This window comes from Diabrotica undecimpunctata, chromosome 1, assembly GCF_040954645.1.
Source record: "Diabrotica undecimpunctata isolate CICGRU chromosome 1, icDiaUnde3, whole genome shotgun sequence".
NCBI lineage: Eukaryota > Metazoa > Arthropoda > Insecta > Coleoptera > Chrysomelidae > Diabrotica > Diabrotica undecimpunctata.
Genome location: NC_092803.1, coordinates 173,115,379 through 173,130,871, shown reverse-complemented (window position 1 = coordinate 173,130,871; position 15,493 = coordinate 173,115,379). Strand labels below are relative to the sequence as shown.

Genomic DNA, 15,493 nt, shown 5'->3' with positions numbered 1-15,493 from the left:
TCCTTGGTTTTCCATTGCTACCCAGAGTATTGAAAGTGGTACACTATCGCATGTCTTTGTCAGATCTATAAAGACTATATGAGTTGAAAGGTGGTGGACTAACCTTTTCTCAATAACCAGCTTTAAAGAAAATATGCTCTCTGTAAAGGATCTGTCTGCACGAAAGACATTTTGTTCTTCATATGTCATCTATTTTTCAATTTTATTTTTTATTATTTTTTCAGAGTCTTAAGAGACAATTTATGACACTTGGCCTCTAATTTGAACATTTCTTTTTTGCTGTGGGTCATAAAATGCAAATATCTAATCTTTAATACATTCAATTTAGTTATTAACAAAGAACTAGATAATTGTTTAGATGTTCTTTAAGTTGCATTTCTATTAAATTCTCACAGGAAATGTTTTTTTACGGATTATCAGTATTATTTTGTGTATTTGTCAAAGAAAAGGCAACAGATTTCAAATGCTGTAAAGGTAACATTACAAATATTTACTCCAAAGACAGTAAAATAATTAAAATGTTCCTACCTGAAAAGCATGCCACTGTTTAAGCAAATGTTGTTGACAGTCATAGCAAGCCTGAACCCTTCCCGCCGAATCAATCGGTCGACTTCTGCTAGGCCGTGGATGTTCAATTAAACTAGGAAAAAACGGCTTCAAAGGTGAATCGAAATCTTTCTTGGAAGCCACGAAATCGAGACTACCCTTTTTGAATTCGTCTCCGCATACGTAACACACTTCGGTCATTGAGTTCTTGTCGGGCATACTCAGATCCAGAATATCCGTGCCTGTTGAAGAGTTGGAATTTTGGCTGTGAGCGTAGACAGGTACAGATTGGATGACAGATGAAGGCATTGGATTTGGATGGGTGAGGTCTAGAGCGCTTTCCGATGTTGTGTCAATATCACTCCGGGGCGTCGATGATACAGGTATCTGTAAAATAAAAATGTATGGGCTTAAAATACAATCTAACTAAAATTCTCTACCTAACTCTAACGGAGATTTTATTCTAATGATGTCGGTAGTAATAACAGCTTAAACAATATAACAGTACACCGATGAGGCGCTTAGAGTTCGTAGACATCGATGGTACTCATAATTCCTATCATATTGCTTTAGAAGATTCCTTTCATATAGAACTAACGAAAAAAAATAGTAATTTAAGGCCATGATTCGATAGTAGTCTTTTTATGATTTTACATCATCAATATAAAGTTTGGTTAGACCTATATGTTTAATACAAGATCGTTAAGTAAAAATAAGTAAAGTAACAATGGTATTCAACACAGCAATTATTAACTAATATTACTATCACTGAGTTTTTTAGTTCATAAGAAATGATGAAAGAAATAGTGTGACTGACTTTGCAGTGGCATGGGATTTGGTTGTCATTAATACATTCTTTATGAAGACTGAAGACCAGTATGTTACCTATAGTAGCGAGTATAGATAACAGGGAAACTCGGATAGATTTTGTGCTGTAAAGGTGAGCCGAAAAGGAAAGCAAGTAGGACACCAGAAAGTAAAGTGGTGGAAGTTAAAGGATAAGGATTTGGCAATAGTCTAAGAGTAGAGTGCTGGAAGAGCTTAAGGAAAAAGATATATTAAATGACTGGTGGGAAGCTAACAGTAAAGTTGTGGTGCGAGTGGGAGAGGAAATGCTAGAAAAACCATCTGGCAAAGGGCCTCCTAGAGATAAAGAAACTTGGTGGTGGAACCATGAGCTACAGCAGAAGGTTAGAGAGAAGAAATAGGCTAGAAAGAGGTATGACAGGTCTAAAAGAGAGGAAGATAAGGATATGTACAAGGTGACAAAAAGGGAATCAAAGGTAGTAGCTACTGCTAAGGAAAGATCATCTGCACAGATGTATAAAGAGTTGCCGCACGTGAGTAAAGTCATCATAGGACTTGACTCACGTGCGGCAGATTAAGAGTGCGGATGGAAGAGTGTTAAGAACCGATGTTAAAATAAAGCAAAGATGGTATAAGTACTTTAGTAAGTTAAATAGCACGAAGAACGGTAAGGCAGTATGACCTGATATAATATGAGGAAGAAAGGATGTCCAACGCACGGAGAGTATCATTGTATAAATATAAAGGTGACATTCAGGACTGAAAAAACTATAGAACTATAACGGTTAAGGAGAGAGACATTGATAGGAGAAGAACAGTTTGGGTATATGTCAGGAAGGAGGAGAACAGTTGCCTTGTTTACATTGAGACAGTTAATAGAGAAATACAGCGAGAAGAAAAGAGAGCTTCTTCTTCTTCTTGTGCCACTCCTATCGGAGATTGGAAATCATCAAGGCTATCCTGACCTTGTTTACAGCTGTTTTAAGAGAGCTACATTTGATATTTATAGATCTTGAGAAGGCGTACGACAAAGTTCCTAGACAAGAGCTATGGAGATGTATGAGAGAGAAATAGGTTCCTGAGAACCTGAGAACTGAGTACTATTTCTCTCTCATACATCATATGAGATTTTCCATTTAAGCCAAAGTTTCACGATTATTGTTTCACCCTGTATAATTATTATTTATACCACGGGATAGAATTTTTACAGTTTTTTCAATGATGTATCACAAGTAGGGGTTTGCAATTTAAACTTTTTTGGTTGTGGTGGATGGGACCTAGGGGATTAATGGGGGTGAGTTCTCTTTCATGTCATTTTAGTTCCCCCTTACTATCCTAGACACGGTTTCAAACATTGTAAGTTTTAAAATTGACACACTGTGTGTGTCAAATTAAAATTATTATGAAAATCATGAAAAAATTACAATCATAAAATGTTAATATTAAATCCTCTAGTATACATTAGGATCACAATTATTACAAATAATGGTGTGATCATATCCCATCAGAGATACTGCTGTATCAATTATTAGGAGACTGCGACTTTGATATGTTGAAGTAAGTTTTGTTCACTAACATGTCATTCTAATTTTAATTTAATACTGAAATAAAATTCCCACCAATGTATTACATTGTAAATAGTTTTAATTTAAAATAAATCATACAGGAATCTATATTAATAAATATATGTTCTTACCCTGTATCTTGCAGATTTTACCATTTTTATGTATGTGTGTAATAAAAAGTTAGTAGTGCATAGATCCTCCGAATTGGTCTTCATTATATACCACTAAATTTATCTTCTATACCGTTAATTATAGATCCATAAAGAACTTTAATACCTTATGTCTTAGAACTGATAAAGATATTAATACAGAGAATTTTCTCGCCGATTCTGTCAACAAAATCAGATGTGAGTGACCTATCCTCTGACTTTGTCAACAATTGAGAAAACTGAGGCAATCTAGCTGAGTTTAACCTATATCTAAACAAAAATATAGTCCCTACCAAACGGAATAATGCAATCACTATCCTAATACACAAAAAAAACAGATATATCAGATCCGGAGAATTTTAGGACAATAAGTGTGTTGTCCCATATTTACAAACAGTTTACCAAAATCATCACAAAACGTTTAGAACGGAAATTAGGAGACGCTATGGAACAAATGAACATCTACAAGCACTAAAAACACTGACTGAGAAGTGTATTGAGTATAACAAATCACTCATGGTTGAATTCAAGTAATTTTTTAAAATCGTGGAATTGCCGGTAGTATCGAAATCTTTGGGACAAAATCGACCAAATTAGTCAGGGCAACACCATCTCCCCAACTATTCAGGATAGGTCTAGAATACACGTTTAAGAAACTAGATTCGGCTAAAAAGAAAATAAATATTGATAGTGAATACTCAAAACACTTGAGTTTTGCAGATGATATTGTTAATAAAGTAACTAAAGCTTACAAACTGATGGAAGAATTAAAACAGGCAAAAGAATAAGTAGGCGTGAACATAAACTTCTAATTTGCTTAAAGAAAAAACAACCAATGTATACTACCGGTAATAACACATGGTTCCGAAACAACATGGACTAAACATCTGCCAGTAAATTAAAAGTAACCCAAAGAGTAATGGAAAGAGCAATGCTGGAGATAACAAGACGATATATGATACCAAACAATATCAACCAAGAGAGAGAACTAAAACAACAGATATCATAAAAAAGATTGCACAAGCCAAATGGAGAGATGGTTATATGGCACGTTTAAATGATAATAGGTGGACCAAAAGATTCATGGAATGGGGACCTAGAGGAAACAAGAGAGACCTATGTTGACCAACAACCTGAGGATTGACGAATTAGGAAAAATAGCAAGAAATTGGGTGCAAAATCCACAATATAGAGAACAGATAGATGACCATATAAATATACAGAAATTACCCAAAAATTTATTAATGACCTCAAAATTCGCATGCTAAGGTACTCCATATTAACCACTGTAATCATTTTTTTTATGAAAAATACATATATACAGTGTTAGAAATATAATTACAATATCCTACAGCCATAATCAACAACAAAGATTTAGTAATATTATCGTAGGATAAAAAATTAACACAGAAATAAAAATTATTTTCCTTTGATATAAATATATACTAAGGCTCATTCACATGAATGTCGGATGCACAATGCAAAAGTTACAAACTATATCAAGTGGATAAAAATTTTAATGTGAAAATATCGACAAAAAAGAGAAAAGTCGCATTCGAAGGCAAATATACCATAAGCAAACAAGAATTAAATTAAATTGACAGAAGAAAAAAGACTAAAGACCGAAGAAATTTTCCGGATAATTAAAAAGAGAAGATAAGTTAATCTAGGTAATTAAAATCTAGACAAAATACTAATAGTAATACTCATCGAGAAATACAAAATAAGTAAAAGAAAATTGAAATGATTTAAATGGTTTAAAAAGAAAACAAGATATTTCAATTATCCAAAAAAATACGAAACAATGAACTCTTGAAAGTTGCACCAATAAATCAGTAGATATAGTGTCACGATCTTTAAAAGCAGATCTAATCTTGAAATACTGTGAAATAAGAAATCCAAAATTTATTGGAGATAATTATAGCTCTTTAAACTTGATCTATCACACAGAGATTAAATGTACAGGGATTTTTTAAGAAGTACTTGAAAAACCATTTTAATTTTTAAAATCCACAAGGAATCTACGTTCCTGTATTTGGCTGTATACCATATATTAAAAAATTAATTAAAATCCTTTGTAAAAGGTATATATTGAAAAACCTTTTAAAGGGGGGTTTTTAAATATGTACCTTTTACAAAGGATTTTAATTAATATTTTAATTTTTATGGAACGTCAGGGCAAAAATTCAGTATGCCATTTTTAATGAGTATACACTCCGGAAGAAGTGAAAAATGAAGAAACTGGAAAATTCTACGAAACACTAATAAATAAATAAAACTCCAAAAAATGACTATATTGTAGTAAGTGGAGATTTCATCGCTAGAATAGGTAAAATTTAAAAAACAACAACGGACCAGAATTGAGACAATTGACATAGAGCGGTCTAAGAATGAACAATAGTTTTTATAGGAAAAAAGATACCTATACATAAGGAGATGTGATAAGAAAATTATACCACCTCCATCAACTCATTCTCCAGGAAAAATTGGGGGGTCCGGGTAGAAGAAAAGTGGTAGGAGAAGATGACATGTTCAAAGTAAATCTTGCCGTTTAAACATCCTTTAAATTAATTGTATGCTCGTGACTCGCCAAATTTAGCCTCTAATTTTAAATATAGTGATTTTCCTCTAATTTCAAATATATAGAATGGTACTATATATCAGGCGGTGGTATCTGTTTTGGGTTGGGTAAATCGAATATGGTCCTATTTTTTTTGCTTTAATTGCTTAGAAATGATAATTTCACTCTTCAATTAAATTTCCGAAAAGATAGAATTGATTGCAAATTGAATAAAAAAAAATTATTATTGCAACATTATCAAAAACCATTAAAAAGGGTCAAAAATCAATATTTCTTCAATAATCTTTTACGGGTGTTTATAGAACCTTCAAAATCTATCATTACATCTTTTTAATGGTAGTTTCCGCAAGTCAATTTGGCAACACCAAGTCAATTGTAGATTATGTTATCACAAAATAAGAAACACACATACAAGTCGAACACGTAAGAGTGCTTAGAGGACCGGAGTACGGAACTGACCACTATATGTTAAGATCAAAATGTTACCGACCGCAACGGCTACATCGAAATGACAACCACAATCAAAACTACTGGAAATGAATCCATCCAAATACAATATTGAAGCACAGTCAATGAAGCAGCTTATGAAGCACTCGGCACGATCCAAAGGAACAAAAAGAATACTCCATTCTGGTGGACAAATGACATCGCTAATGCATTAAACAACAAGAAACAAGCATATCAGAAGTGGCTGCAAACAAATGACCCAGATGATAGACAAACATACGCAAGATCAAGCAGAGAAGTAAAAAATCTAGTAACTAAAACGAAAATTGTTTTCTGGGAAAGTAAATGCGAAGAGCTCAACAAATAAATAGGGTCAAAAAGATCAAGAGAAGCATGGAAAACAGTAAAAAACCTGAGAACAAACAGAAAAGAAGTGAGAAGAATAGATTTAATAGAAGAAAGATCTTGGATCGTATATTACTCATAACTTCTTACTGAAACAAGACCGCAATTCACGAACACCATTACAACAACATATGAAGTTGAATACGATGATGACAATGAAATAATAGTACAGGAAGTCGAAGATGCAATACGAAATCTAAAAAATCGAAAATCATGCAGACCACAAGGTATACCGAACCAATTATTAAAACACAGCCCACAAGTAATGCGGGAATTACTGGCGTATGTCTTCACCTTATTCTTTAAAGGACATGACTTACCACCGGAGCGGACAAAAGCACATATTAACAACATCTGCAAAAAAGGAGATAAAAAGAACTGTTCAAACTATAGGAGACTAAGTGTCAGAGATTCAGTCGAAGACTCTATGGAAAAATAATAAAAAATAAAATTGAAAAAGAGATGACAGATGTAGAAGAACAAAATGGCTTTCGTGGCAGATCCTGTATAAACAGCATATTGTCTCGAAAGCAGGTTATTGAAAAAAGATTAGCCCACAACGTTTCAACTCATGTAGTCTTTATAGATATGACAAAGGCATACGATAGTGTACCACTTTCAATGTTCTGGGTAGCAATGGAAAAACAAGGAATAATTAAAAATATATATATATATATATATATATATATATATATATATATATATATATATATATATATATATAAAAGCAGTACAACAGCTTTACAAAAATATAACTGTAAACTTTCTGGAAACAGATTAACTAGAGAAATTCCTATTAGTAGGGGTCCCAAGCAAGACTGCTGCATAGCACCTATAATCTTCAAAATATATCTGAATGAGGTGCTCTCAGTGTCGAGAAGAAAATGCTGCAATATGAGCATTCGAATCCAATCGAAGACGAGATATTGTACTACACGATACACTTTGCTGACGACCAAGCCATTCTAGCTGAAGACGAGAGCGATATAGACTATATGCTTAGAAAACTGCAGGAGGAGTACACCAAGTAGGGCCTTACAATTAATATACAAAAAAAACGAGTATTTAGTTACAGGAGAAGAATAAAATCAACTGAAACCTTTAAATACTTGGGAATCCAAATGACATCAAAAGCAGGGAGTAACGAAGAAATACGTTCTAGGATTGGCCAAGCAAGAGCAGCCACTAGCCAGCTACACGGACTATTGTGGAATAATAAAATACCAAACGAAAATAAAAGAAGAATTTATAAAACAATAATAGAAAGTATTGAATAAAAAAATAGAATCATATTATATGATTTACCCAAATGAGGGTGTTTTAGAACATTTACCGCCTGGTCTACTAGTAGCCCAGTCTGGTCCAAAAAAAGGTCGAAAAATTTTTCGCTGATATCTGAAGCTTTTAAGACATAGATGGGGATTACTAGATGACGAATAGATGAAAAAATACTCGTATTTTTACCTTGCGTTTTTTGAACAATAATTTAGGGTCACAATTTGGATTTTTTGTCTATAAGTTTTTTCCCTTATATTTTACATAAACAATATTTATATCATTTTTTTTATATCAAGAATATCTTTATTTTCCCGTTTTTAAGATTCAAATTAATAAATAATTTACGGAGATATTTGCAAAAAGGCACTTTTTTGCACTAATTTATAACTTTTATTAATTTTTTTGTTAACAAAATAAAATTTTATTAATAACTTTAAACATCGAGGAATTACCGTCTTTTAAATTATTGCGAAATTTCCCCCAGAACGGTCAAATAGTTTAAAAGTTATTTAATTTGTTTATCCCTGAGGCTAATTATTTAAACTATTGAACTTGCTCTATTAATGATGCTAGACATTATTTACAAAATAAACGTTTGAAAAAGGGGTATGTTTTTTTACTTATACACAATTGTAATAACTTCTATATTTTTAAAGCTACAGACTCGTACGTACAACCATTGGAAAGCTGGTAAAAAAACTCACATTAAAAGAAAACTTTTTATTGCCCATAGACGCGAGGTTAGGGACTATTTTTTATCTATTGTTTATAAACATTAAGAAGTAAAATTTGCACAAATTTTGAATGAAAATCTAAACTTTATATTGAAACTTATAGCTATTTCATCCAATTTTTCGAAACTTACAGCCTCTCGAAACGAAGGTACTTTCGAAAGATCGACATAGGAAAGTGGAGGGGATAACTGTTTCAGTTCCGTTTTTTTTTTCGAGACCGGAACTTCAAATTGAAACACGTAGGAAAAATTTACATAATCTCGGCTTCCATTGCAGTTAGAAGCCTATTTTTTTTAATCTGGGGTATCTCTCGTCGAAACATGAATAACCACAAAGTTTTCACTGGCCGGGAAATATGGGAAACCTCGGAAAAATTGAGTCCATTTGAAATTCACCGTGAAAACTTTAAAAACTTTTTTTTATTTGGCTGAAATAGTCTGTTGAAGTTTAATAATGATGATGAATATAATTTTCACCCCCCCCCCCCCCCGGAAATCTCGGAAAATCCAGCTTACTATTCCAGACTAACTTAAGAAAAGTTAGTTTTTACGGTGAATTTTGGACTCAATTTTTCCGAGAGGTTTCCCATATTTCCCGGCCAGTGAAAACTATGTAGTTATTCATATTTATTATTAAAAAAAGAGGCTTCTAACTGCTTCCAACTGCAATGAAAGCCGAGATAATGTAAATTTTTCCTACGTGTTTCAATTTGAAGTTCCGATGTCGAAATAAAATGGAGCTGAAACAGTTATCCCCTCCACTTTGATATGTTGATCTTTCGAATGTACCTTCGTTTCGAAGGGCTGTAAGTTTCGAAAAATTGGATGAATTTTATAGCTATAAGTTTCAATATAAAGTTTCGATTTTCATTCAAAATTTGCGCAAATTTTACTTCTTTATGTTTATAAACAATAGAGATATAATTTTTTAAAAAATAGTCCCTAACTTCGTTCCTATTGGTCATAGAAGGTTTTTTTTAATGTGAGTTTTTTTACCAGCTATCCAATGGTTGTACGTACAAGTCTGTAGCTTGAAAAATATAGAAGTTATTACAATTGTTTATAAGTAAAAAACATACCCGTTTTTCAAACGTTTATTTTGTAAATAATTTCGATGAAAACACAATATGCATTTAACTTCTGAGATAGTTTAAGGCTTAAAGAATCCTATGAAATTTGCTAAATGTGTCTAGCATCATTAATAGAGCAAGTTTAAATATTTAGCCTCAGGGATAAACAAATTAAATAACTTTTAAACTATTTGACAGATCGGGGGGAAATTTCGCACAAATTTAAAAAACAGTAATTCCTCGATGTTTAAATGTATTAATAACATTTTATTTTGTTAATAAAAAAATTAATAAAATTTATGAACTAGTGCAAAAAACTGCTTTTTTGCAAAATCTCCGTAAATTATTTATCAATTTTAATTTAAAAAACGGGAAAATAAAGATATTCTCGATATAAAAAAATGATATAAATATTGTTTATGTAAAATATAAGGGAAAAAACTTATAGACAAAAAAAACGAGTACTTTTTCATCTATTCGTCATCTAGTAACCCCCACCTATGTCTTAAAAGCTTCAGATATCTGCGAAAAATGTTGCCGAGAAATCAATGATTTTTGCATAACCAGACTGGGCTATAGTGTAATTGTATGAACTCTTGAGTGGCAAGAAACTTACAAAGTAACGATAATCAATACACACATATCTATTATTATTTGATTTCCAAGTATTTATTCAAAAATCCTTGTAACAAAAACTGTAAATATCGAATTAAACCGTCACGATAAACACTCGTCGTCATGCTCGAATTTGCTGATTAAAACGCCGGTAATACTTGTTTATTTACGACTTTTGTTCACCAGTTCACTTAAATATATCACCGTCTAAACATCGTCGCAATCTATAATTTACTAAAAATTATCCATCGTTTGACTGGGTTATTTGGAACCCCCGCAGCTAATTGCCATATTGATATCGGTATCGAATCATTTCCAATACACCTCGAGGCAACTAAATACTTTTGTTTTGTGTTGTTTTTGTTGATTTGGAAAATTTTACCGGCGTCTAAATTAGTTTAAAACGAAATTGGTGAACAAAGTTCGTCAAAAACGCTTTTCGTAATTGGATCATAATGATTTTTTAAGATTAGACAGATAAGTAATATGTTCATTCTTGATGTTACAGGCCAGGTGGGGGTCAGTTAATTCAGATGATATAGCTATTTGTGGAATTTCTAAAATACCATTATCGATTTTAATAACCAGCATTTAACTAATATTATATATTATCTATAATAAAATACCCATTTCTGTCTACTAATAGGAGTCATTTAGAACAGTTTGAGTTTAGTGGGGGTAATGAAAGTTCTCGAGGATGACTCCTTATTAACGTGAAGACATTTGCATTCAAAACCACGTATTGAGCACGGAAAATTTAACAGTTTTGTTTGTAAATATTGGCGTAGCCAAACTGGAGTATTACATTTGATGTTTCCTGATATGAAGGTGGCAAATAGACACTCATACAGTGTGTAAAAGCCAAATGGAATAAATTCATTATTTAGGTTACTGTACATATTTATAAAAAATCCCGAAACACGTCAAATTTAAATTATAACTTGACATTCTTTAACGTGAAAATGCAACCCCTACCTTCAACCCCCTTAGAATGACAGGTACAACCCCCAATTTTTAAAATACGAAGTATAGGCTTGTGATATATCGTTTGAAAGGTCTTTTCATTCTCCATTCAAAAATGTTGTCGCTTTCAAGTTTATTAAGATTAATTAAGATAAAATAAATTAAAATCATGTGGTTACCGAAATTCGCTAAAATATACGCAAAACTTATTTCCCGTTTAGGTCTTGATAATGAGAAAGTAAACAAAAACCATAGCAATGTGGTTTTTAGATGGTAACCATTAAAAAACTTTAAAGAATTTCCGTGGCAACGTTATTTTAACACACATTAGTAAATTGTTTTATTTAAGTTGTCAGTATTTTAATTTAAGTAAAAAGTTCGTTCAATTCAATTCTGAAAAATGGTTAGATTAACGGAAATGCATAAAATAACAGTTTTACAAATGATTGGTTACGGAGATAACACCCGAACACAACAAGAAGTAACTCGCCCATTTCATGAGAAATTTCCTAATTTACCGCCTATATCCCAAGGAACAATAAGTAAAATAAAGAAGCAGTTTCGCGAGTTTGGTCATGTAAGGCAGATAAAAAAAAGCAGCTGCCAATGCACTGAGTGATGAACTCAAATTAGATGTGTTGCTTGAGTTTCAGGAAAATCCACATACATCGAGTAGACAGGCATCCACTACATTCAATGCTAGCCATACATCGATAGTAAACATATTAAAAGAAAATAAATTGCATCCATATAAGATGATACCTACTCAGGAGCTCATGGAAGACGATTTTGATAGGAGAACTTTTTTTGTGAGCAAATGATGGACATGTTGGATAACAATATTATCCAATTAGAAGACGTTATGTTTTCTGATGAGTGTACTTTTTCACTTAACGGTCATGCTAATCGGCAAAATTGCCGCTACTGGACCACGGAAAATCCCCACTGGATGAGAGAAGAACACACTCAATACCCTCAAAAGGTTAATGTTTGGGCAGGGATTGTAGGAAACAATATCATTGGTCCCTTTTTCATTGAGGGCAACTTGAATGGCAACAATTATTTGGCACTACTTCAAAATAATGTCATTCCAAAGTTGGCAAATTTATATCCTGATCCAGGAAACCCACAAGTTCCAGCGAATACGATATGGTTTCAAGAGGATGGAGCACCACCACATTACCAACTTAATGTCCGACAGTACCTCGATACAATATTTCCCAATCGGTGGATAGGGAGGCGAGGATCGATTGAATCGCCAGCGCGATCACCTGATCTTACATTATTAGATTTCTTTTTATGGGGATATGTGAAGAGCCATGTGTACGAAACTAAACCTTCTGATTTAAATGACTTAAAAGAACGAATAACGCTTGCGATTAGGTCGATCACGCCTGTTATGTTAAATAATGTTAGAAAACAGTTTTATTTGAGATTAGGATGTTGCCAAGACGTTCGCGGTGAACATTTTGAACATCTACTTCATTAACATTCATAGTTCATTTTCGTGTTCTACATTTTATTACGTTTTGCATTACATTTTAGTTTTTGATTGTATTGTAGCGAATTTCGGTAACCACATGATTTTAATTTATTTTATCTTAATTAATAAACTTAATAAACTTGAAAGCGACAACATTTTTGAATGGAGATTGAAAAGACCTTTCAAACGATATATCACAAGCCTATACTTCGTATTTTAAAAATTGGGGGTTGTACCTGTCATTCTAAGGGGGTTGAAGGTAGGGGTTGCATTTTCACGTTAAAGAACGTCAAGTTATAATTTAAATTTGACGTGTTTCGGGATTTTTTATAAATATGTACAGTAACCTAAATAATGAATTTATTCCATTTGGCTTTTACACACTGTATACTACTATATTTATTTACAGGGGTGACCAAAATCCTTGACAGTAATAGCCTTTTTGAAAATTCAAAATTTTTTGCGAGTCGCAATTAAATACATTTAATATGTACATTAAAAAAGTATGAAAACATACAAGTATAAAACATGTGTATTAAATTTAAATATTAAAAATTAACCATATTTATGTAACAATAAAACACTGAAAACTTTGTTTTCAAAACTTCCACAAAATTTATTTTAAATTCTTATCACTACAGCTGTTTCGACTAATTGCCTTTCTCAATTCTTTTAATGACGAATTTAAAATTCTACACATTCAAAATAAAGGCCTTAAGCTATCTTTGTTAGAATCTATGGAAATCAACAAATTAAAAAACACAGATATAATTCTGAATGACCAGCTTGAGACAAACAGTTCTCCCCTCCTCAACCTATTTCATTAGAGACTATAAAGTGTAAACCCATGCCAAAAACAGATCACTTGAGAAAGGCAATTAGCCGAAACAGCTGTAGTGATAAGAATTTAAAATAAATTTTGTGGAAGTTTTGAAAACAAAGTTTTCAGTGTTTTAATGTTACATAAAATGAATTTCCATCAAGTAACGGTCGAATCCATCAATTAACCATATTTATTTTTTACTTCATTTGATAATTTTTTTAAATTTGGTGAATAATTGGAGACAGCACTTCTCAGTAATTCTTCTAAGATGCTGGTTAGTTAATACTGATCGGTGTTTTGATTTCACGAATTTTAAACTGGAATAAAATGATTCACAAGTGTGTTGTTCCGAATGTGGAAATAATTCGACCAACAGCCTATTTTAATTCAGAATACTTTTCGATTCTAGTACATATTTCCAAAATTCAGTAATCGGCGTTGACTTATATTTTAATTGAATCACTTATTTCAGAAATAACCGAAGTCACATTAGGACAGTTTACAGGAGATGAAAAAAAAAATACGTTTTGAGAGTTTATCTCAACATTTTCACTAAAAGTGAAGTTTGAAGTTAATAGATTACACCTAATGTAAGAATTTATCAAAAACAAGCATTCTAAATCGTTACTAAACTCTTTAAATAAACATTTTAATAGTGTTCTGAAACTATTTTCTTGCGGCATTTTAAAGTAATTACTATTTTAATGGGAATAAGCCACAATTGAAGGCTAAAATAAGTTTATTGACATTTCAATCTCCACTTCGGAAATCGTTCTCAAAATGCAAACATTAATAAATTAAACAAAATGTGTTTAATTAAATAATGTCTTACTTGCACTGAGGTCCTATTTGCTTTGCTGTCGTGGCCTTATTTTTATAGCTAATATAATGTTTGCCCTTTAACTCTAGAGTTTCTGATAGCATTACGCTGATATTCATCCGATTTCTTAATTCCCTTACGCCTTTTAGTAGCAGGCTCTCCATCCTTAGCGTTTTCAGCACTGGTGGTTGGTTGATCGTTGTTTATAATATTAAAATATCAACGTCGATATGCAAAATGACAACTGACAATTTAGTGCAGAAACAACCTTAGTCGAGGACTAAGGTGGTTTCAAAAATATATGAATATTGTTACGAACATGCATTCCTCGTGGCCCGTGTAACGGTTGCATCTCGAAAGCGACTAGAAGTTTCCGGCGATATCTCGAGCGCGAGAGAGATCGACCCGTCAAATAGGCGAATTAGAGGTGGGATACTCCAGAATGTTCTAGTACATAATTACTTACATACCTTCTATGAGTTAAGTTTAGTTGCTAAGATATTACCGAACTCTAAACTTATAAATAAATATATGTATATAAATTCGAACCGTTCGTTTTATTTAAAAACGCTACAGTTGGTGTCCGGTGTGGGGTTAATTGATTTATTTAAAAAATAATTTCACGGGGCAAAGAACGACTTTGCCCCGTGAGACGAACCACCGTCATTAATTATCAATGGCAGCCTCAACAGCTACAACACGCTCAAGCAGATGATCCATGGATAAAGAGAGTATTGGATTGGATGCGTCGAAGTGAAAGACCTTCTTGGCAAGACATTAGTGCATGTAGTCCCGAAGTGTCACTGTAGTCAATGGAATTGCCTAGTGCTAAAAGATGATCTTCTGTATAGAACCTTTGAGAACGATGATGGTACAGAATTTACCTAAAAGTAAATTATCAGAAGTATTGCGTCAGTTACATGGTGGTGCATCAGGTGGACACTTTGGTATTACGAAGACTCTGCAAAAGGTTCGAGAACGGTTCTATTGGGTGAACTGTAAAAATGATGTAAGAAGATGGTGCTGGAAATGTGGACTGTGTGCAACCAGTAATGGTCCAGTTGGTAAAAAGAGGGGACCCTTCTTTTCGTCTCTTCTCGTCTTCTTCTTTTCGTCAAGTTATCTGTTAAGTTCTTTTGGTCTCATGTCACCTTCTATTTACTAATTGAACGTCCACTGCTTGACATAGGAACATATTCTTTCATACA

The 15,493-nt window shown here is 32.7% G+C and overlaps 1 protein-coding gene across 1 annotated transcript in view; it reads right to left on the bottom strand.

The window, feature by feature from the left end:
- The window catches only part of LOC140436408 (uncharacterized), a 109,760-nt gene that overhangs the window by 67,254 nt on the left and 27,013 nt on the right, over positions 1 to 15,493 (bottom strand). The window contains exon 3 of the mRNA XM_072525195.1: positions 529 to 933. Within this exon, the coding sequence (XP_072381296.1) occupies positions 529 to 933 (405 nt within the window). The remainder of the gene's footprint in view (positions 1 to 528; positions 934 to 15,493) is intronic.